This window comes from Pelodiscus sinensis, chromosome 22 (genome assembly GCF_052426305.1).
Source record: "Pelodiscus sinensis isolate ZL-2025 chromosome 22, ASM5242630v1, whole genome shotgun sequence".
NCBI classification, from domain to species: Eukaryota; Metazoa; Chordata; order Testudines; family Trionychidae; genus Pelodiscus; species Pelodiscus sinensis.
The window spans coordinates 15,093,861-15,118,452 of record NC_143073.1 but is presented as its reverse complement, the minus strand read 5'-3'; the positions used below and the strand labels follow the sequence as shown (position 1 = coordinate 15,118,452).

Genomic DNA, 24,592 nt, shown 5'->3' with positions numbered 1-24,592 from the left:
CATCCAGCACATTCTGGATTACATTCAGCACTCAGCCAGCAGACCCTGCACCTGGCATGGCTCGAGCCAGCCACCCGCTGCCACCCAGCCCTCCGCCTCTTCCCGGGACCAGGCTGGCGGCTCCCGGGAGCCTGCCCGGGTCTGCAAGAGGCAGGCACCCGCCTGGTCTAGTGCAGACATCGTGGACCTCATCCACGACCTCCGCACTAGGCACAGGAAAGTGGCTGTCTAGGGCAGGATAGCTGCCAGCCTGGCCACCCAGGAGCAGGTTGGCATGAAAATCAAGGTGGTCCAGTGAGACCCCCGGCCCTGAGCTTAGAATGGCCGTACTGGGTCAGACCAAAGGTCCATCTAGCCCAGTAGCCTGTCTTTCAACAGCAGCCAACACTAGGTACCCTGGAGGGGATGGACCAAAGACAATGACCAAGCCATTTGTCTCGTGCCATCCATCTTCAGCCTTCCACAAACAGAGGCCAGGGACACCATTCCTACCCCCTGGATAATACCACTCCATGGACCCAACCTCCATGACTTTATCTCACTTCTCTTTAAACTCTGTTCTCGTTCTAGCCTTCACAGCCTCCTGCAGCAAGGAGTTCCACAGGGGGGATATGATAGAGGTCTATAAAAGCATGAGTGGTGTGGAGAGGGTGCATAAAGAAAAGTTCTTCATTAGGTCCCATAATAGAAGGACTAAAGGACACCAAATGAAATGAATGGGTAGCAGGCTTCAAACTAATAACAGAAAGTTCTTCTTCACAAAGCAAATAGTCATCTCCTCTTTTCTAAGCTGAGAAGTCCTAGTCTCTTTAGCCTCTCTTCATATGGGACCTGTTCCAAACCCCTGATATTGTAGTTGCCCTCCCCTCTCCCACCCTCTCTCTTCCCCTCTCCCACCTCCTTTTCCCAGTCTCCCCAAGTGTTGTTCAATAAAGAGTTTCTATTTTTGAACACACGTGTCCTTTATTTTGTACATCAGGAAGGGGGGCTAGGGAGGGGTAAGTGGAAGGAGGTGAGGGAGGAATGGGGTACGAGCCCCCGATGGGGAGGACTGGGCTGGCTTTGCGGGCTTCTCTGGGTGGAAGCTCTCCTGAAGCCACTTGATTGACCCCCCTCCGGATTGCAGCCTGCGGCAAGTGCAGCTGGGCTGATGGCCGAGTGCTGTGATGTGCCGAGTGTGGGCACTCAGGGCACTCCAAGCCAGGACTGCTTTGCAAGCAGAATTTAGGAGTACTGTCTGTCCGGGGTGGGGGTCGGGTCCTTTAAGCACAGCCCTTGACTAGCCTGAGACAGCAGCTCCACACTCTAAGTCCTAATCTGATGCCCTGCCGGCACTGCTTCCGGCCATCCTTAATCTCAGTTCAGGGTCCACTCAGTGTGGACATGCTAGTTGGAATTAGCAAAATGCTAATTCAAACTAGTTTTTAAGTCTAGATGCGCTAATTCGAATTAGCTTAGTTCGAATTAACTAATTCGAACTAAATTAGTTTGAATTAGTGCTGTAGTGTAGACATACCCTTCTTTATGAAACCTCATGCAGTTGCACACAGTTAACATCTGCAGAGCTGTCATGGTTTATTTGGACAGAACTAGACAGATATGCAAATAACCAAGATTATTAGTATCAACTACTGAAAGATTCAGGGGCATGCCAATTTCCAAACAGAGGTTGTCCAGATGGATCGCGAACTATATAAGACTGGCTTACTGTACCTTGGGGCAGGATCTACCGCTACAGCTCGTTCCACAAGAGCAATGGTGATTTCTACAAAGTACTTGAACAACATATCTCTGACAGACATTTGTAGAACTGACACCTGGTCCTCTGCTTATATGTTTGCCAGGCACTATACACTTGAAACTTACTTGTCATAGGACACTCACTTTGGCCAGACAATACTAGCTGCCATGCATAATAGCGATCAACCAAAGCTCTCTCCTCTGGGCACGAATACTGCTTCATAGTCACCTAAGGTGGAGCTCCTACAGGGACACTCCTCAGAGAGGGTTACTCACCTTGTGCAGTAACTGATGTTCTTCAAGAGGGCTGTCCCTGTTGGGTGCTCCACCACCCACCTTTCCTCCCCTCTACTTTGGAACCACCTATTTCTGGGGCAGAGAAGGAACCAAAGGGATGGTTGATTGTGCATGTGGAGTAGCTGCACCAATGCGTGAAGGCTGCCCCACATTTGCAGCCTACCGAAGACACTACTACCTAAATTCTCCGACTAGAGATGCGACGGCACCCCAGAAACCTAAGTTAGAGCACCCACATGGACAACCATCTTGAAGAACCTCAGGGTATGTCTACACTACCCTCCTAGTTCGAACTAGGAGGGTAATGTATGCATACCGCACTTGCTAATGAAGCCCGGGATTTGAATTTCCCGGGCTTCATTAGCATAAGCGGGGAGCCGCCATTTTTAAATCCCCGCTGCTTCGAACCCCGTGTAGCGCGGCTACACGGGGCTCGAACTAGGTAGTTCGGACTAGGGTGCCTATTCCGAACTACCGGTACACCTCGTTTCACGAGGAGTAACGGTAGTTCGGAATAGGACCCTAGTCCGAACTACCTAGTTCGAGCCCTGTGTAGCCGCGCTACAAGGGGTTCGAAGCAGCGGGGATTTAAAAATGGCGGCTCCCCGCTTATGCTAATGAAGCCCGGGAAATTCAAATCCCGGGCTTCATTAGCAAGTGCGGTATGCATACATTACCCCGCTAGTTCAAACTAGCGGGGTAGTGTAGACATACCCTCAGTTACTACATAAAGTGAGTAACCCTCTCTTCTGAGTATGTCAGTGCTTGTTTATGGGAACTGTTCTGGTAGCTTGCAGTAGGGCTTGAATGCCTGCTCAGCCCTGGGTTCTTGTCTCTTGTTCTCCAGGTGAACCCAGCAGACAGTGAGAACTATATCACAGTGGTGGAAATGTATTTCATCTTCAGCATGATCTGGTCTGTGTGCGCAGCGGTGGACGAGGAGGGCCGGAAGAAGATTGACAGCTGCCTACGAGAGATGGAAGGCTCCTTCCCTAACAAGGTGCCTGGCACATTTCCCCACTCAGACAGCCTGCCTGTCTGTGTGCATGAGGGAGCCTGGAGGAGTGGCTGTGCATGTGTTGTAACGGAGCCAGGAGGGTGATGGGGGAAGGTCAGGGATGGCACTTACTGGGAGGTGAGTGGCTCCAAGTGATTTCTTCCCATTCCTGCTCTGCTCCTATTTCTTCCTAGCATTGCCATGTTGAGGCCCCTTGTGCGTTGGGTCCACCACTGGGTCCTGCTCAGGCTCTCTGTAGTCTCTGGCTCCAAAGCGCTACTGAGCCCCAGCTCAGACTTAACCTTGGCTCCGCTGTCCTGGCCGTGAGTCAGGCCCCTCACGACTCTCCCTGCTCTCTCCCAGGACACCGTCTATGAGTACTTCGTTGACTCCAAAAGGAAGAACTGGGCCTCATTTGAGGACAAGCTGCCCAAAATGTGGAGGTACCCAGCCAAGTGAGTAACTGGGGGCCGAGATGGGTGGCTGGACTCTACTCTCATCACCATCAGATCCTCAGTCTGGGCAGTGACAGGAGCTCACACTCTGGGGATCTGCCCCCAGCACCTGTCTACACACACTTTATGGATCTCAGCTGGCACTCCTGTGGCCCTGTGGGTGCATTGTTGCAGCTGAGTGCTGTGCTGCTGAGCCTGACTCTGATCCGGAATCAGGGAGGGGCAGGTTGTGAGTCTGGATGGGCCCTTTAGCCAGATCTGGGGGCGGGGGGGGGGGGTGGACTGTGAGGCTAGATAAGCCCGTGGATGGGCTGTTGAGCTGGATGGGCCCATTGGCTTGATCTGGGGCAGGCTGTAGTATTGGATAGGCCTGTTGGTCTGATTGGGGCCAAGGAGGGAGCAGGGTGTGGGGCAGGATGGGCCCATTGGCTTGATGCAACACGAACGCCATGACCTATTGAGCTGACCTCCCCCCCATCTGTCCCTCTCTCCCCAGTGCTCCTTTCTATAAGATCATTGTCCCCACCGTGGATACAGTGCGCTACAATTATCTGGTGAAAGCCCTGGTGTCAAGTCAGAACCCAGTGCTGCTTGTGGGCCCAGTGGGCACCGGGAAGACCTCCCTCGCCCAGAGTGTGCTGCAATCTCTAGACAATACCAAGTGGGCCATACTGACTGTCAACATGTCTGCTCAGGTAACAGCCCCTAGAGGGCCTGGAAACCCCCCAACCCTAGGGAGCCATGGAGTGATTTCCCCACTTGCCTCTAAGGCCATGAAAATTCCCCCCTCTGCCTTGGTCAGTGCTCCCTTGGGCCACAGAGATCCCTCCTCTGCCTTCCCTCCTCCTCTTGGCCATGGAGATCCTCCTCTGCCTTCCGTGGCATCCCAGGGCCATGGATAGCCCCCAACCTTCTCTGGCATGCTAGGGCCAGGGGAATAGGACCATAGGGAGTCCCTGGTGCCAGGACAGGGGAGCAGAGCATCTGGGTAGTGGAGCCACATAATGGCACAGCCCTCTCAAGGGAGAGAAGTATTCCCAGTCCTTTATATTCAGAGGAAATAAAGGCAAAGGTGGGTGGGAGGGAGTTAACTTGGGTCAAACAGTTAATTAGCAGCATAGCCAGAGAAAGAACCTGGCTCCTAGCACCCCCTGCTCTAATCCACCAGCCTCTGCTCCCCTTCCAGAGCTGGGGAGAGAATTCATGATTCTTCTTGGAGTGCTTGTTCATGTGTATTCTAATCAGATGTGTGTGTTCATGTGTGCATAGGAGCTGGAAGACTTTTGCCTAGCAGCAACCATCGGGTCAGCCCACGTGCCCCCTGGAGTGGTGCCAATATGGCATTCAATATATAACCTTGATGACCAACCAACCCCCCAGTTCCTTCTTACTGCCAGGTGATGGCAGCTGGAATGTCTCACTGTTACTAATGGCAAGCTCTCCTACTAGTGGTTAGGCCACGTCTCCACTTCCTGGAGGATAGATGCTCTGGCAGGGTTCGATTTAGTGGATCTACTTAAGAACTACTAAATTGAATGCTGAGGGCACCCCTGTTGGCACTGATAGTCCTGACTGTCACTTCTCCCGTCAACCTCCCACTGTTGAGAGGGCACCAAGTTCAGCTTGAGGTACAAAACTTCAGGTACATAAATAATAGATAGCGCTGTCAGTTGACCTGCGTTAACACCTGTGATTAACGCAGGACAGGATTAATGCGTTAATCCTTTTAATGTGTTAATAGCAGGCCTTAATGCTGTGCTGCCCCTTTGAAGTTCCACTCCCATACTTCAAAGGGGCAGCACAAGCAGAGCCAGGGATCAGCTGGTGACTTCAGCTGATCCCTGGCTCCGTGTTACACAGCCCCTTTGGAGTGCCACTCGAGTGCTTCAAAGGGGCTTTGCAACACAGAGCTGGGGATCAGCTGGAGTCCCCAGCTGATCCCAGGCTCCTAATGCACTGCCCCTTTAAAGTACCAAAATGGCACTTCAGAGGGGCAGATCAAGCCGAGCCTGGGATCAGTTGGAGTCCCCAGCTGATCCCCGGCTCCGCTGTTGCAAAGTGCCTTTGAAGCACTGGAGCAGCACTTCAAAGGGGCTTTGCAATGCTGGAGCCGGGTATCAGCTGGTCACTCCAGCTGATCCCTGGTTCTGAATTGCAAAGCCCGTTTGAAGCACCCGAGTGGCACTGAGGTGCAGCTCTTGGTTGTGGGGAGTGCCAGTGCCAAGCCACCTTCTCTGAGTCCTTATGCAGAGCCAGTGCACTCCGCACCAACAATGGCGCACTTCTCACCAAGACCACCTGGTCTGGTCCCAAGGCCTGCAGCACCAGATGGGAGTGCAAGGAAGCTTCGATTAGAAGATTTCTAGGACAAATCTCCCTATTCCTGTTGGTTCTGACACTTATCTGCAAGGTGTGTCACTCGCAAACACTTGAGACAGGATTTGTGGGGAACTCCTATAGGCATGGTCTGGAGGGAGCAGGGGAGAAACAGCGACTCTCCACTGAACCTGTAATAAGTAACTGCTGACTATCAAGAACATAAGAACTGCCACACTGGGTCAGACCAAAGGTCCATCTGGTCCAGTATCCTGTCTTCTGACAGTGGCCAATGTCAGATGCTCCAGAGGGAGTGAACAGAATAGGGAATCGTCAAGTAATGCCTCTGCTGTCACCCATTCCCATCCTCTGACAGAGGCTAGGGACACCATTCTTATTCATCCTGGCTAATAGCCATTGATGGACCTAACCTCCATGAATTTTTCCAGTTCTTCTTCGAGTGATGTCCCTGTGGGTGCTCCACTGTTAGTGTCAGGCTCGTCCCGGCACCTTTGATCAGAGACTTGTGAAGCAGTGATCAGGAGAGCTGCACACGCACAAGTGGAGAGCGGCGTTCCCACCTTTTAAGTAGCACATGCAGCCAGGGCCGGCCTTAGGCCGATTCAACCTACTCCCCTGAATCGGGCCTCGCGCCTAAGAGGGCCCTGCGCCCCCGCGTTCCTCCAACCTGTCAATCACAATCAACCAGTCGATTGCGAGGCCTTGACCAGCTGATCGTGAGTGTTCGGGACCGCCCACCCTCTATTCCCCATTTTCCCCCCACCCCCGAGAAGCCCCACTACCTACCATAGTGCCAGCTGCCCACAGGGTGGACGGAAGTCCTTCCTGAAGCAGCTTTGCACCACTTCGAGGATTCCGGAAGTGCGCTGGCTGCTTCCCTCCCACATCAATGTAGTGGGCCGGGCACGCTGTGGGAGGGGGTGTCAGCCCCGGAGGAAGAGAGTGACGCCGGCGGCTTCCCTGCACCATGACCGCAGGACTCAAGAGGGGTGAGTCGAGCGCAGGGATTTTGTCTGTGCTGCAGGAGTTTGGCCCCAGGATAGGTGCAGGAGGGGTTTTGGCCCCGCCGTGGGAGGGAGGCAGGCACGGGCGGGGTTTGGCCCTGGCCCCCGGGGCAGGTGCGGGACTGCGGGAGGGGTTTTGTCTGCTCCTCGGGAGGGGAGTTTGGCCCCGGGGCAGACACAGCAGGGGTTTTGGCCAGCTTCCCTCAGAGGAGGGAGAATCCTGAGGAGGCGGGTGCAGGGGACTCTCTGCCCCCACTCCTTTCCTGTTCCCACTCCCCAGTGTCAGAAACCTGTCCCCACTGGCCCCCTGTCCCCTCCCGGCCCCCTGTCCCCTCTCCTCAGCTGCAGAAACCTGTCCTCAATGGCACCCTGTCCCCAGTAGTATGAACCCTGCTCCCACCAACACAGGTGGGGCCACATTAGTGAAGTTTTGGGGGTTGGAGGAGGGGTTTTTTGTAGCTCACTTGTGTGGCCCTGTGACGGGGCGGAGGCGCCCCGCACTCTGCTCCCACCGGCGACCATTTGTCTGGCGGCTCTCAGGGTGGGGGGCAGAGTAGCGATGCCAGGCGCACTTCCGGCTGCGGGCCGAGCGGCGCCGGTGCCCGCCTACCGGCGGTACACCAGCTGTTCCCGGGCAGCCCCAGCCGGGCTCCCGGGTACGGCTGGGGGTCCAGGCGCCAGCACGGGCGGAGTGACGTCGGTGGTCGGCCCCGTCGACCAACCGAAAACGTGGGCACGCTGGAAGGGGTGGGACCCTGCGGACTGGGAGCCGTCACGGGGATTTAAACCCCAGGTGATGCTGGGGAAGGGAGGAGCGTGGAGAGAGCAGCCCCACATTGAGGACCCGCAACGGATGGGACCCAAGGCGAGGAGGTGAGCCCGACGACAAGGGCATGTTTGACCGCAGAGAGAGGAAGTAGCCCAGGGCGGGCAAAGGGAGCCTGTGGGCTGGCGAGTTACGGCGGACACCCCATCAGCCGGACCGGATGGTACAGGTGTTCATGTCCTTATGGCCCTGGGCTGGGGTCTGTGAGAGGGGGCGGGACCAGACCCCCCTCTCCCCGCGGTCGGGACGAAGCTGGCTGCGGCTCAGGGGCCAGCAAAGCCTCAAACAAGGGATGGCCCTGCGAGCCTTGGGCAAGACAGACTAGGATGCCGGAGGGTGCTCGAAATGGTGATGGGAACACGGGGATGGGGAGGTGGTTAGGCGCTAACAGGGTGCACTGAAGGACCCGTTTACAGGCCCCAACTGACTTTTCTGTGGGTCAGTGACCCCTGACTCAAAACAGATTCCCTACCCTTCTCAGAAATAAAGACAATGCAGAAACTTTTTGTGTTTGACATAGTATTTTATTTAAAAATGAAGCCTGGCCAACAAACCCCCTGTTGGGGCCAAGCCCCCATCTGGCCACAGCATCATAACATTCCTGCACTCCCCTTTCCCCCAGACCCTATATCTGAGCCTATCATACACTGGAACCCTGAGTCCCTCACATACCCCAGCCCAAATTCCTGAACCCTCACATCCAGAAGTATGTGGCTTGCTTAGTACACTAACCCTACATCTGACCCCAACACTGCCCAGCCTGGAGCCCCCTCCCTGAGCAAGCGTTCCCTTATCCATCTTCTTCTGTATCCAGATTTCCTCCCAGAGCTTGCACCTCTCACCCCTTCCCACACCCAAATCCCTCATTCCCACCCCAGAGCCTACGCATCCTGTCTCAACCCATCGAGGGTACGGCTAGACTGCAGGAATTTTTCAGGATTCCGGAGATATTCCAGAAAAACTTTCCTGTATCCAGGGATGTGGTTGTTCTTCCACTTCTTTTAGTGCAAGAGCAAACATGATCTTTCGGTCACCCCTATATTCCTCTTTCCACAAGGGATGGAAGGGGGTTTTCTGACATTTGGTCCAGTCTAGACAGGCCAAATTTTGGAAAAACTTCTTCCTACAGAAGAATTGGGGGGAAAAAACTGCAATATAAGGGTTGGGAATAGCAAGTGATGGAGAGGAGGAGAATAGAGAGGGCAGGGCTTCAAGGAAGGGGCGGGGCGGTAGATCTTGGCTTGATCTGTCATTTAAAAAGTGATCTTGGGTGTAAAAAGGTTGGAGACCACTGATTTAAAGCAACTTCCTGTTTTTTAACAAATCAAGTTGCGCCTCCTATCTTCCTTATTTTTGTTTTTCCAGTCATTTAGTTTTTTAGTTATTTTCTTTTTCTCTACCACAATACAAATTTTACTTTTATTTCATGATTTAATTCCGCAATTTTTTATTTCATGATTTAATTCAGGATCATTTCACATTAGCATTTACTGCTTGCGCATGTTTGGGTCACACACTGGGCATTCAAAGGGGCCGTGACACTTTTTCTGTGTGGTGGGTTGTGGGGTTTTTTTTTTTCCTCAACAAAAAATCCTGGCTGCCGTGGCCCCGTCGAAACTGTTTGAATTGAGCCCCACACTTCCTAAAGCCGGCCCTGTGTGCAGCCCATTTTCCCCTCAGTTCTTTATTTGCTGCCCTCAGCTATGGACAGAGCTCAACCCTCTCCTCCTCAGCACGCTCTGCAAAACAAGAAGATTGAATGCCTTAGATAGCCCTAACGTACTCGGGGTTCCTTTCTTTCCTTAAACAGAAACAGAAGAAGAAAAGCCGCCAGCAGCGTTTACCGCTGCACAGCGGCAAGCCGCATGTGACGGACCGGGCCGTGTCTGGGCACAGCTGAGGGCGTCCGCTCAGGGCAAATTGCTCAAATCCGGGGCTCCTTTCAGTCCCCCTGACTGGCGACCTCTCCACACAGGCCACAAACCAGTCCCACAGAGAGCTTCAGCAACCTGCCTGAAGCCTCCCGAGCAAAACCCCTCCGACACCCCAGCAATATCCGTGCCCCAGATGGCCCTGGGCCCCATACACAGGTGGGGGGTCCTAACACCCAATCCCACCTACCCCGAACAAGTCCTGTCCGGTTCCAAGAAACCAGCCACAGATCCCTGGTCAATTTACCCTCTGGACCTTACCCACAAATCACGCTGGGCCAATCCTTTAGAATCTATATCTAAAGGTTTATTATTACAAGAAAGAAAAGCATGAGAGTAAGGTTATTAAAGTACAGTACGTTACATGCACCGAATCTCCCAGTCCTCGATGCAGGCTCTAGCAGAGATGTTGCAGCTGCTGGTTTAAAAGTTCTTATTGCACATCCTACGATCAGGATGGGTTCACAGGTCTTCCGGGCTCTTCAATCCCTGCAGAGCTGCCTCTGGGATGAAGTGCTGAGCTGAGAACAAAATGGCATCGACCACATGGCCTCTTTATACCCTTCCTGGCCTCTTCTAGTATGCAGCAGGTCACCTGGTCCTCAGCCTCTCTCTGCTGGCAGCTCTTGGGTCTCCGCCCTCCTGCTTTAGGTGTGTCTTTGGGCCATCAAGGGCCATTGTTCCACAGGGCTTCACTACTCAGCCTGTCTATAGCAATGCTCAACCACATTCACAGAAATATTCAGCTTCCACACAGATTACAGATTCCTACCTACACACATAGACATTATACACTCACATAAATAGCGTACATAAGATCAACAAACAATAATCTCCCATTCAATACCCCACACGGCTCCCCCCACACCAATTTCTGGGGCCAACACCCCCACCTAGGGGTGCAGCAGCGATCTGGCTGCTTCCCTCCAATTCAGCAACGTGACACCGCAGCACCACAGCAAACCAGAATTCCTCCCCCCCCCCACCACCAAAAAAAGACAAACTTACTAAGAAAACAATCAGGCAGCTTGGTCCGCACAGTTTGTGTGGCATAGTCACCCTTGGGAAGACATGCCAGGCTCTCCTCAGGACAAGAGATGTGGAAAATGCTGGAATTCTATGCTAGCCTCTGATGCCCACAATGAATATATACACTCTTTGCGGGGGACACATGTACCACAAAAATGTGTCCATTGCCACAGCTTGACAGTGAGAGCTCGCAAAGGAAGAGCTCACAGCCTGCATGCTGTCCATTGACAAAGCCCTTGACCCCCATAGCTATAAAGGGGGCAATAAGGGCTTGAGTGCAAAATCTCCTCAGGGCAATCCCTCTAGCCCTTTACCTCAGAAAGCATGGGCAAGAACCAGACCCTCAGCAGCCTGCTTTCTCCCCTCAAGAATCAGTAAAGGAGATGAACCGGGTTGGGCATGGAGAAATCTCAAGCCTCCTCAATGACAGGCTCAAAAACACACTTCAAGCAGGTGGTGAAACCAGCTGTCCAGTCATCAAAAAGGGTACTTGCTAAGGGCCCTGATATCACAGAGGCATTAATGGCTCCCAGAGTGCCACAGAAGTACTCAGTATCCCCAGCATGAACTCCCTGTACAATCTCCACCACGAGTGCTGGGAGGTGATAGGACTAGTCCCAGCTGTCCTCCATGCTAACCATATATCCCCTGGGGATCCATGGCATCCATACCAACACCACCAGAGGTGCCGGTGCGCACAGCCGAGGGTCGCAAGTTGTCATCCCACAGCCGTTCCCCAGTATGCAAAATGCAAGCACCACCTAGACAGGACAGGAGGGCCCTCCCTCCCCCCTAGCCTTTGGCACAGCATCGCTCCTGCTCCTCACTATCAAATCAGGGCTCACCATGTTCCACCCACCTTATCACAAATCAGTGGCTATCACAGAGGTACAAGGAGTATGTTCTTCTCCCAACACTCCTCCCCAGAGAGCGCACACTCACCTTATGGGACATACGGGTTACGACATTATCAGTATCCTCCATGGCACCCTGATTAGTGGTATTATGACAGGCATCATAGCCAGTGGTCCCCCTATCCCTACGGGTCACCAAGGCATACCTCCACTGCCCCTCCTACACCTGCACAGAGGTCTTTGCCCTCTATACATTCAGATCCATCACAGTACCCATCCGAGGACATGGATCTAGACTAGAGGAAGGGCAGATTTTGAGAGTGACCCAATGTCCAGCAATCAGACATACCACCTGATGATAACTCCTCCTCTGCTCCTGATGAGGTGGTTATCCCAAATGATCCAACACCTAGTGATGACCGTAAACAATTCCAGGACTTATTTAAAAGAGTAGCTATCAGCCAGGAAATAGTCTTATCAGAGGTGCAGGAAAAACACCATAAGCTTCTAAAGAACCTACAGCCATCTGCAAAATCCAAAATTTCCCTGCCTTCAGATGAAGCAATTCTTGAGGCAGCTGACGAAGTATGACAAACCCCAGCCATAACCCCCGTGACCAACAAAAGAGCCGATAGAAAGTATTTTGTCCCATCAAAGAGCATGGACTTCCTGTACCTACACCCTCAACCTAATTCCTTAGTGGTTGATGCCATGAACCAAAGGTCCAAAAAATCCTCAGCACAAGGCTCATACACAGGACAAAGACCACAAATACCTTGATGTCTTTGGGTGGAAGATGTACTCCTCCTCAACCCTGCAGTTTTGCATAGCCAACTACACAGCTCTACGTGCGAATTGTGATTTTGATAATTACACCAAACTAACAGAGCTCATGCATAATATTTCAGAGGACAAATGACCTATCCTCAAGGCGATCATTAAAGAGGGATATACTATATCCCACACAGCATTACAAATGGCCCTTGATACCACAGATACAGTGGCAAGAGCTACTGCGACATCAGTAGTAATGAGACGTGCCTCGTGGCTGCAAGCAGCAGCAGTCCCTAAAGGCCTCCAGGCCTAAGTAGAGGATCTGCCATTCGATAAGGTCAAACTATTTGCGGCAGGTACCAATGAGGCCTTGCACGCTAACAAAGATTCACACACTACCTTGCACACATTGGGGATGTACACTCCACCCCACCAAAGGAAGTGATATGCACCTTATTAGAGGCATAGAGCACCTGCCTTTGCTAAACAACAACAATACCGACCTTTCAAACAGAACCACTTCCAACCAATACATCAATGTAGAAGAGCTCCAAACAACATCTCTTCTTCGAGTGGTCCCCGTGGGTGCTCCACTGCTAGTCGGGCTCATCTTGGCACCACGGATCAGAGACTTGCCGTAGCCGTGTTCAGCCGGACCGTGTATGCACGCCTTTCATCCATTGTGCACAGTCCGGCCCCCGCCCAGTTCCTCTTAACCGCCCTTGGTCACAGACGGAGCTCCCTCATCTCACAGCGTTCCTCAAAAGTATCTGTAAATAGTCAATAAGTTAATAATAGTTATTATTTTAGTCTGTTCTTGTTATACTTCATGTTCTAGTTTAAAAAAAAAACACAGTTAAGTAGTTTAGTTGTTGCAACCTAACTGCCTCAAAAACAAACAAACAAAATGAAAAAACCAAAAGAAAGAAGACGAGCGAAGGATTTAACCATCTCCGCTAAAATGCCTGGATTTCCAGGTTTTAAAAAGTGTAGTGTTTGCTGCGAAGCCGTGCCAGCTTCAGATGGACATGCGGCGTGTATTAGGTGCTTTGGTGAGGCACGTGTGCAACAAAAATGTACCCACTGTTGTAAACTGACTGCCAGAACTCGAAGAGATCGAGAAATGTGCCTTAAAATGATTGTTTGATAAGGTGCTTCAACCTTCCGATGTCCCTGCTTCTGCTACTGCACAAAAACGCTGGGCGTCTTCTCCCGGGACCACCATTTCAAAGAAAATAAGGACGTCCCCAACTCGGTCCCTACCAGCCACTCCAATCAGTAGAGTGAGCTTAGGGGATAGACCTAGCACATCTGGGACAGTCACCTCTGGGTCTCAGAAGACGCTGGGAGTTAAGCCCAGAAAACTCTCTCCTGGCACCGAAGGCATGATCACCGTCGGCACCTGAAAAGCCATTAACAAAAACAACCGTGCCAGAGGCACCAACATTCTCGGCACCGGCCTCGACAACATCAGCACTGACACTCTCGGCACCAATGATGACGCCGACGCCAGCACCACCCACTACACAGGCACTTAGGACTTCGCCGACACCGGTAGAATTGGAATCGGCACCGCACTCCCTGGCACCAATGGGAGACAACACCACCGCGCCACCAAGAAAGGCTGCCACAAAGACGCACTTGTGTCTCAGCCCTCAGTCTCCTTCCCTGACTTTCTCCCCGGAACCGTCTCCCTCCTCGCTACCACGGCAATCTCCAGTGCCCATCAGACGAGAGCATAGGGATCACGTGTTCCCCTCAGCGCAGCCCACCATCTCCATACTGTCGACCTCGCTACAGGGACATCAGCTACAGAAGAAGACTATCTGTCACCCTCTCCCGCATCGAGGCGTTCACCACATCACCCATGATCACCAAGACGATCACTGCGGCGTGACTATTATATACGACATAGCAGTGTATTATCCTCCTGGTGCTCATCTCCTATGCGCTCAGAATGTTACTATGGGCACTACTATAAATCCTGTTACTATCTCCCTCATCATGAACATACATCACATTCCTACAGGAGGTCTTCTTGCTGTTGTTGATCACCTAGTGTCCAATCTTTACCTCCCGAACTGCAATGACACTCACCTCCACCACCTCCAAAAAGTCCAGTGACCCAACCAGAGCAATCAGAACCTGAGGAAGGGCAGTTGTCCGAACCGGAAGTTCCTCAGCCGGATACATTGCTGACGGACCACTCATCATCTTCACCAGATGAGGCAGTAATTCGAGGCGATGTCTCTCTGCCAGACGACCTGAAACAATTTCAGGATCTCTTTTAACGTGTTGCAGAGAGTCAAGAGGTGCAGTTAGGACAGATTCAAATAAAACAACATCGTCTACTGAAAAATTTACACCCTCAGCATCGGGGTAGGATCGTGTTTCCCATCGATGAGGCGATCATGGAGACTGCGGAGGAAATCGAGCAAACTCCAACATCCGCCCCACCACCGAGTAAAAAGGCGGATAAAAAGTACTTTGTTCCCTCAAAAGAACTGGAGTTCCTGTTTAATCACCCCCAACCTAACACTGGTGGCTGATGCGGCCCAACACAGAACCAAAGCGCTGCAATATAAGAACAACCTCCCTGACAAAGATAACAAAAAATTAGACATCTTCGGGAGAAAAGTCTACTCGTCATCCACATTGTTGCTGTGTATTGCAAATTATTCCACCCTTCTTTCCAGTCATAACTTCAATAACTATTCGAAGTTGGCGGAACTCATGCAACACCTTCCGGAGGCAAAAAGACCACTGTTGAAATGGGTGGTACACGAGGGATATGCTTCATGCAGAGCTGCACTCCAGGTCACCCTGGATGTAGCAGATACTGCTGCGTGCGCCACTGCTACAGGGATTGCCATGAGGAGATGTTCATGGCTCTTGTTGGCAGGAGTTCCTAAAAAGTGCCAAAGTAAAGTCAAAGACCTTCCAATTGATGAACAGAAACTTTTTGCCATCAAGACAGATGAAGTCCTTCATTCAGGAAAGGATTCTCGTACCACTCTTCGCACACTGGGGATGTATATCCCCTACAGGCATAAACAGTATTATACCTACCAAAGAAGGTACTACTATACGTTCCACAGACAACAATACCGCACTCTTGAACACCCGCACTTTAGACAACGACCACAACAGAAGCAACCTCACCCCGCTCACTCGACCAACCAGCCTTCTGCGAAGCAGCAAATTTGACTGCTTTGTCAAGGACGCGCACAAATCTCTCCTTGTCAGCACAGACTCCTCTTTCACCATCGACTAAGACCATATTACCATCAGTGGGCCAGCATCACCTCGGACAGATGGGTCTTAGAAATCGTCGCATCCAGTCTCACCATTCCATTCATCTCCATTCCCCCAAATACCCCACCCACCCCGTCCCTCTTCAGGGACCCCTCTCACAAGGACCTATTGAAGCAAGAGGTCCATTGTCTGCTTGACATTGGAGCAATAGAGTACCCAACAAGGAAAAGGGAAAAGGGTTTTATTCTTGTTATTTCCTCACTGCCAAAAAGACCGGGGGATGGAGACCCATTCTGGATCTACAAAAACTAAATCGATACCTTCGGAAACAACATTTCAAGATGGTGACCCTAACCACTATTATACCATCGCTGAACAATGGAGATTGGTTCGCAGTCCTCAACTTATAGGATGCTTATTTCCACATTGCAATACATGTGACACGCAGATGATTTCTTCGATTTGTAGTAGGAGACGAGCATTTCCAGTACAAGATGCTTCTTTTCGGCCTTGCATCTGCCCCCAGGGTGTTTTCCAAAACCCTAGAAGTAGTTGCAGCCCACCTTCGCAGAACAGGTGTTACAATTTTTCCCTATCTAGACGATTGCCTCCTCAGAGGTCGCACCCATACAGAGACACACCAAATGGTGGTGATAACAAACCAGATGTTTGAGTCCCTTGAACTCATTATAAACGTACAAAAATCATCACTAGAATCAGCTTAAATTTTGAATTTCATAGGCGCACGATTCGACTCGATCTCAGCACACGCATACTTACCTGTCGAACGATTTCAGACAATCCAGGACCTAATAAACACCCTGATGCATTTGCCAACACTTCTCGTACGCTTCTGCCTACAATTAATGGGTCACGTGGCAGCTACCACCGTCATGGTTCGACACGCAAGATTACATTTCCGCTATCTCCAACATTGGCTGGCTTCCGTTTACATTCCAGCAAAGCACAGCGTTCACAAGCTGGTAGCTGTACCACAACATGTTTGAAAGTCCCTTCTGTGGTGGACCGAGTCAAAAAATCCCATGGCTGGTATCTTTTTGCCATCATCCTCAACCGTTGAAACAGATAACCACGGACGCCTCCCTCACTTGTTGGGGTACCCACGTGGATGCGTTAATGGTTATGGGCCGCTGGTCCGAAGCAGAAATGTTGCTCCACATCAACATACTCAAGCTCAGAGCAGTGCTTCAAGCCTGCAGACATTTCAAATCCCACACAATGGGCACAACAACCAGGGTGCTCACAGACAACATTGCAACAATGCATTATGGCAACAGGCAAAGGGGCGCGCAATCTTGATCCCTCTGTGAGGAGGTGGTTCGCTTGTGGAATTGGTGTATCCGTAATGACATTGTCCTCATGGCGTTGTACTTACCTGGTGCCAACAATGCCATTGCGAATTCCCTCAGCTAACTTTCATAGCCGCTACACTAGCGCTCCGTTAGTTCAAATTTAATTCGAACTAACGGAGCGCTTAGTTCAAACTAGGTAATCCTCATTCCACGAGGATTAAGCCTAGTTCGAACTTACTAGTTCGAATTAAGGGCTGTGTAGACCCTTAATTCGAACTAGTGGGAGGCTAGCCCTCCCCAGGTTTCCCTGGTCCCACTCTAGCCAACACCAGGGAAACTCTTCTGCCCCCCTGCCGGCCCCGGACCCCTTAAAGGGGCACAGGCTGGCTACGGTGCCCGTGCCAGGTGCAAGCCTACCAGCACCCAGCCAGCAGACCCTGCACCTGGCACGGATCGAGCCACCCACCCGATGCCCCCCAGCCCTCCCCCTCTTCCCGGGATCAGGCTGGCGGCTCCCGGGAGCTTGCCCGGGACCGCAAGAGGCGGGCACCCGCCTGGGCTAGTGCAGACATCGTGGACCTCATCCACGATCTCCGCACTAGGCACAGGAAAGTGGCCATCTAGGGCAGGAGAGCTGCCAGCCTGGCCTCCCAGGAGCAGGTGTGCATGAAAATCAAGGGGGTCCACTGAGACCCCCGACCCTGAGCCCTGAGCTTACAATGGCCGCACTAGGTCAGACCAAAGGTCCATCTAGCCCAGTAGCCTGTCTGCTGACAGCGGCCAACCCTAGGGACCCTGGCAGGGATGGACCGAAGACAGTGACCAAGCCATTTGTCTTGTGCCATCCTTCTCCAGCCTTCCATAAACCTTGGGCAGGGACACCACTCCTACCCCCTGGCTAATACCACTCCATGGACCCAACCTCCATGACTTGATCTCACTTCCCTTTAAACTCTGTTCTAGTTGTAGCCTTCACAGCCTCCTGCAGCAAGGAGTTCCACAGTTTAACTATTTGCTTTGTGAAGAACAACTTTCTGTTACTAGTTTGAAGCCTGCTACCCATTCCTTTTCTTTGATGTCCTCTAGTCCTTCTTTATGGGAACTAATGAAGAACTTTTCTGTATGCACCCTCTCCACCCAACTCCTGCTTTTAGAGACCTCTATCCTGTCCCCCCTCCGTCTCCTCTTTTCTAAGCTGAAAAGTCCCAGTCTCTTTAGCCTCTCTTCATATGGAACCTGTTCCCAACCCCTGATCATTTTAGTTACCCTCCCCTCTCCCAGCCTCTCTCTTCCCCTCTCCCACCTCCTTTTCCCAGTCTCCCCCAGTTTTGCTCAATAAAGACAGATTCCATTTTGGAAGACACGTTATCTTTATTTTGTACATCAAGAAAAGGGGCTAGGGAAGGGTAAGTGGAAGGAGGTGAGGGAGAAATGGGGCACGAGCCCCCGATGGGGAGGACTGGGCTGGCTCTGCGGGCTTCTGGGGGTGGAAGCTCTCCTGCAGCCCCCCAATTGCTCCCTCTCCCCAGATGGCAGCCTGCGGCAAGTGCAGCCGGGATGATGGCCGAGTGCTGTGATGTGCCCAGTGTGGGTAGTCCAGGCACTCCAAGCCAGGACTGCTTTGCAAGCGGGGCACCCCTGAGAACTGTCTGTCCGGGGTGGGGGTCAGGACTCTTTAAGCGCAGCCCTCAGCTAGCCTGAGACAGAATCTCCACGCTCTAAGTCCTCCTCTGATGCCCTGCCAGCACTGCTTCCGGCCATCCTTAAGCCCGGTTCAGGGTCCACTCAATGTGGACATGCTAGTTCGAATTAGCAAAACGCTAATTCGAACTAGTTTTTAGTTCTAGATGCGTTAGTTCGAATTAGCTTAGTTTGAATTAACTAATTCGAACTAAGTTAGTTCGAATTAACGTTGTAGTGTAGACTTACCCTCACATCCTCAAACTCCTGCATCCCCACATCCTCAGTCTTCTGCCACAATACTCCTGCACCATCCACACATCACAAATCTGTGTCCTGAGCCAATCATACTCACAATCTTCTTGCCCTGAGTCCCTCACATATCCAGCCCAAACTCCTGCACCCCCACATCCATAAGCCTATGGCTTGCTCAATACCCCAACCTTCCACCTGAGCCCAACACTCCCGAGCCTGGAGCCCCCTTCCCGAGCCAACATCCCCTTCTCCTGCATCCAAATTCCCTCCCAGAGCTTGTACTTCTTACCCCTTTCCACACCCAAATCCCTCATTCCCACCCCACATCTCCTGTCTCAACCTAGTATAAGGGCTGGGGATAGGAAGTGATGGAGAGGAGGGGAACAGAGGATGAGGCTTCAAAGAAGGGGTGGGCAGTCTTGGGGAAGGAATGTGATTTTCATGCATTGATGGGGATTTTCATGAATTGGTGGGTCCCTCTCTCCCTCCCCGCCCTTTTTTTTGGGGGGGGTTCTTGAAATTCTGAAAAGGGTTCCTCGGCCAAATAAAATTGGGAAACACTGCTCTAGGGAGTCAGCGGTGCCCCACCCGCTGACGTAGGACTCTTTATAGGTCTTCTTCTGAATGAGGACAAATCTATGCTCATTACCCCACAAAAGATAGAGGTTGTGGGTGCTTTTCTGGATTCTACTGTGGCTCCAGCGCCTTTGCCCAGCACCAGGTTCCTTGCCATAAAAGACACCATCCTAGGTCTCTGCCTGTCTCTCATCACCACGGCCAGAAATTATATGAGACTTTTGAGCTTCATGGCAGCATGCACATACATGGTTCAACTGGCCAGACTGGGTATGTCTACACTACAGAGTTAGTTCGAACTAACTTAGTTCGAATTAGTTAATTCGAACTAAGCTAATTCGAACTAACGCGTCTAGAACTAAAAACTAGTTCGAATTAGCGTTTTGCTAATTCGAACTAGCATGTCCACATTGAGTGGACCCTGAACAGGGCTTAAGGATGGCCGGAAGCAGTGCCGGCAGGGCATCAGAAGAGGACTTAGAGCGTGGAGATTCTGTCTCAGGCTAGCCGAGGGCTGCGATTAAAGGGACCCGACCCCCACCCCGGACAGACAGTTCTCAGGGGTGGCCCGCTTGAAAACCAGTCCTGGCTTGGCACATCAAGTGCCACACTGGGCACATCACAGCACTCGGCCATCAGACCGGCTGCACTAGCCGCAGGCTGCCATCTGGGGAGAGGGAGCAATTGGGGGGCTGCAGGAGAGCTTCCACCCCCAGAAGCCCGCAGAGCCAGCCCAGTCCTCCCCATCAAGGGCTCGTACCCCATTCCTCCCTCTGTCTTTATTGAGCAAAACTGGGGGAGACTGGGAAAAGGAGGTGGGAGAGGGGAAGAGAGAGGCTGGGAAAGGGGAGGGCAACTACAATGATCAGGGGTTGGGAACAGGTCCCAGATGAAGAGAGGCTACAGAGACTGGGACTGTTCAGCTTAGAAAAGAGGAGATGGAGCGGGGACAGGATAGAGGTCTCTAAAAGCAGGGGTTGGGTGGAGAGGGTGCATTCAGAAAAGTTCTTCATGAGTTCCCATAAAGAAGGACTAGAGGACACCAAAGGAAAGGAATGGGTAGCAGGCTTCAAACTAGTAACAGAAAGTTGTTCTTCACAAAGCAAATAGTTAAACTGTGGAACTCCTTGCTGCAGGAGGCTGTGAAGACTACAACTAGAACAGAGTTTAAAGGGAAGTGAGATCAAGTCATGGAGGTTGGGTCCATGGAGTAGTCTTAGCCAGGGGGTAGGAGTGGTGTCCCTGCCCAAGATTTGTGGAAGGCTGGAGAGGGATGGCACGAGACAAATGGCTTGGTCACTGTCTTCGGTCCATCCCCTCCAGGGTCCCTAGGGTTGGCCGCTGTCGGCAGACAAGCTACTGGGCTAGATGGACCTTTGGTCTGACCCAGGATGGCCATTGTAAGCTCAGGGCTCAGGGTCGGGGGTCTCAGTGGACCCCCTTGATTTTCATGCACACCTGCTCCTGGGAGGCCAGGCTGGCAGCTCTCCTGCCCTAGATGGCCACTTTCCTGTGCCTAGTGCGGAGATCGTGGATGAGGTCCACGATGTCTGCACTAGCCCAGGAAGGTGCCCGCCTGTTGCGGTTCCGGGCAAGCTCCTGGGAGCCACCAGCCTGGTCCCGGGAAGAGGGGGTGGGCTGGGGGACATCGGGTGGGTGGCTCTGTGCCGTGCCAGGTGCAGGGTCTGCTGGCTGGGTGCTGGCAGGCTTGCACCTGGCACCGGCACCGTAGCCAGCCCGTGCCCCTTTAAGGGGTCTGGGGCCGGGAGGGGGGCAATAGAGTTTCCCTGGTGTTGGCCAGAGTGGCCACCAGGGAAACCTGGGGAGGGCTAGCCTCCCACTAGTTCGAATTAAGGGGCTAAACACCCCTTAATATGAACTAGTAAGTTCGAACTAGGCTTAATCCTCGTACAATGAGGTTTTCCTAGTTCGAACTAAGCGCTCCGCTAGTTCGATTTAAATTCGAACTAGCGGAGCGCTAGTGTAGCGCCTATGAATGTTAGTTCGAACTAACGTCCGTTAGTTCGAACTAACATTGTAGTGTAGACATACCCACTGAGACTTCGCCCTCTACAGCTTTGGCTGGCTTGAGTGTACAACACAGTCTACCAGCCCATGGACCTGGTAGTTACTGTACCCTTGGAGGTCATGCATACCCTCGACTGTTTTCTTATTACTAGTGTTTTTCGAGATATGGTGTTCATGTGTATTTCAATACCCATCTTCCTTCCCCTCTGTCAGAGGAGCCGGCAAAAAGGAACCTAACAGGGATATATAAAGGCTGCCATAGCAGCACCACTCCAGGGAGTTTCACAGCCACTATTGAAAAAGTTTCCAATGCTTGTGTATGCGGCACCCTCACACTTGGAATGGATGTGAACAACACATCTCAAAGAACACCAGTTATGAGAAAACAGGTAACTGCCTTTTCCACATAGTCTCTCTTGCTTCCATTATCTCATCCCTTGATTGAATGGACTGGTATGCCACCCTTGACCTAAGGGATACATATTTCTATATAGCCATCGCACTGCCTCACAGGGAATATCTCATATTTGTAGTGAACAATACCCACTATCTGTTCATGGTTCTGCTGTTCGACCTATCTTCAGCCCCTTGGGTCTTCACAAAATGCTGGCAGTCATATCAGCGTTTCTACACAGATGACATGTACAGGTGTCCTGGTACCTAGACAATTCACTTATCAAAGGCCGTTTGAGACTCCAGGTAGAGAGACAAAGTCAAATGATTAGAGATACTTTCTATAGCTTGGGCCCCATCTTTAATGAGGCAGAATTGACTCTATTCTCATATCAGAAGATAGAATTTATAGGTGTGATTTTAGACTCGCACCAAGCCAGAATCCAGATTTCAGTTTCTGGTTGACATCATCCGGAGTCTCATGCAGTTTCCTGCCACCACAGCAAGGAACTGCCTGAAACATCTAAGACATGTGGCTGCACGTGACTTGGGCTCAGTCCTCTTCAAATGTGGCTAGCGTCAGCATACTGACCAACCCACCACACCATTGACATGATTGTTACCATGCTGGCCTCAGTGCTAAATTCCTAACAATGGTTTGTGGACCCCATCCACACCTGCTCCGAAGTCCCCTTCCTACCGCCTCAGCCACACCAGTTACTAGTAACAGACATGTTTGATCTGAGTGGGGGGAGGGGCACACTTAGGGGAACTCAGGACCCAGGATCTCTGGTCTCAGGCTTAGTTCTACATAGAGCTGAGGGCTGTATGTCTTTCATGTCAGACCTTCCACACACACACACATCAGGGCACTGTGTTTTGGTAATGATGGACAACACAACAATGATGTTCTATATCAATACACTCCTCTCCTCTTTTCAGAGAAGCCCTTCTATGGGAATTCTGTCTATCTGCTAGCATCTTGCATTCCCAGGTCTAGAATGAATGGGTGAAACCTCTCAGTATGTCTTTTAATGGACACAAATGGTTCCCTTCATCTAGATGTGACCAACTTACTCTTCCAAAGGTGGGGCATTCCCCAAGTGGACTTATCTGCCACATACAACAGCAAGTGTCACCTGTTTTGCTCATTTTAGAACCACAATCTGGGATCTTTTGTCAACACATTCCTCTTCCCGTGGGGAGTTTGTCTCCTCTACACCTCCCCACTGATTCTGTTGGTTCACAAGCTAATCCTCAAAATCAAGAGGGATTGGACATAGGTCATAGGTCATACAAATATGTCCAGCCTGTCCTTGTCAGCATTGGTACACATCCTTCCTGGATGTCAGTAGAAGTAATGATCACACTTCCTTTTTACCTTCTGACACAAGACCAAGACCATCTCTGAAACCCAGATCTCGAGTCCTTACATCTCACAGCCTGGAAACTCTGTGGCTGAATCCCAGGAAGCTTTTCTGCTCAGACCAGATTTACCAAGTCCTCCTGGGTAGTAGGAAGCCCTCCACAAGAGCCACTTACCTGGCCAAGGGAAGAGATTCTCCATTTGGGCATCACAGCTCAGTTCATATCCTATGTCAGCACCAATCCCTCTTGTCCTTGTCTGCCTCCCTCATCTGAAGCACCAGGATATGTCGGTTTCATCTATAGGGGTGCACCTGGCTGCCATTTCAGCATTCCACCCCAGGATACAAGGGTGTTCTGACCCCATGGCTATTTGGTTCCTAAAAGATCTAGACAGGCTATGTCTGCAGGTGCATCAACTAGTGCCTCCATGGGATCTCAACTTAGTCTTATCAAAGCTGCCAGGTCCTCCATTTGAACTGCTAGCCACATGTTCTTTATCTTTCCTATAAAGTAGCTTTCCTGTGGTAGCTATAACCTTGGCCTGGAGGATGTGAGAACTCAGGGCTCTAACATCAGAGCCCCTTTACACCTTGGGTATGTCTACACTGCATCCCTAGTTCGAACTAGGGATGCAAATGGAGACAATCGAAGTAGTTAATGAAGCGGGGATTTAAATATCCCGCGCTCCATTAACATGATCTCGCCGGCGCGCTAGTTCGAATCACAGCTGATTCGAACCAGGAAGTGCGCGCCGGGACGCATTAGTTCGGACTAAAGCCCTTAGTCCGAACTAATGTTACTCCTCATTTTTTGAGGAGTAACATTAGTTCGGACTAAGGGCTTTAGTCCGAACTAACGCGTCCCGGCGCGCACTTCCTGGTTCGAATCAGCTGTGATTCGAACTAGCGCGCCGGCGAGATCATGTTAATGGAGCGCGGGATATTTAAATCCCCGCTTCATTAACTACTTCGATTGTCTCCATTTGCATCCCTAGTTCGAACTAGGGATGCAGTGTAGACATACCCCTTGTTATTTAAGGACAAGGTGCTGCTAAGGCCTCACTTTGCTTTCCTCCCTAAGGTGGTCTCTCAGTTCCACATCAATCAGGACATATTCCTCTCGGTGTTATACCTTGAACTATGTTCTGAGACTCAGGAACAAAGACTCCACATCCTGAACGTATGCAGGATGTTGGTCTTTTATACTCAGAGAACTAGACCTTTCAGAAAATTGGTCCAGTTGTTTGTAGCTGTTGCAGATAGGAAGAAAGGCCACCTTGTGTCATGGCAGTGGATCTCCTCCTGGATAATATTTTGTGTCCATTAATGCTATAGCCTTCAGGGGTTCTTGCACCAGCAATTGTGGCACATTCTATGAAGGTGCAGGCTTCATCCACAGCATTTCTTGCCCATATCCCAACTCATGAGATATGCAGAGCGGTGACATAGTGCTCCATCCTGATCTTCATCGCACTCAATGC

The 24,592-nt window shown here is 51.4% G+C and overlaps 1 protein-coding gene across 6 annotated transcripts in view; it reads left to right on the top strand.

Annotated features, from left to right (window-relative positions):
• Positions 1-24,592, top strand: part of DNAH2 (dynein axonemal heavy chain 2) — a 307,939-nt gene that overhangs the window by 192,368 nt on the left and 90,979 nt on the right. For all 6 annotated transcript variants that reach the window (XM_075908075.2, XM_075908076.2, XM_075908072.2 and 3 more), the window contains 3 exons: positions 2,885-3,037; positions 3,398-3,489; positions 3,986-4,184. In XM_075908075.2, coding sequence (XP_075764190.2) covers positions 2,885-3,037; positions 3,398-3,489; positions 3,986-4,184 — 444 coding nt within the window. The remainder of the gene's footprint in view (positions 1-2,884; positions 3,038-3,397; positions 3,490-3,985; positions 4,185-24,592) is intronic.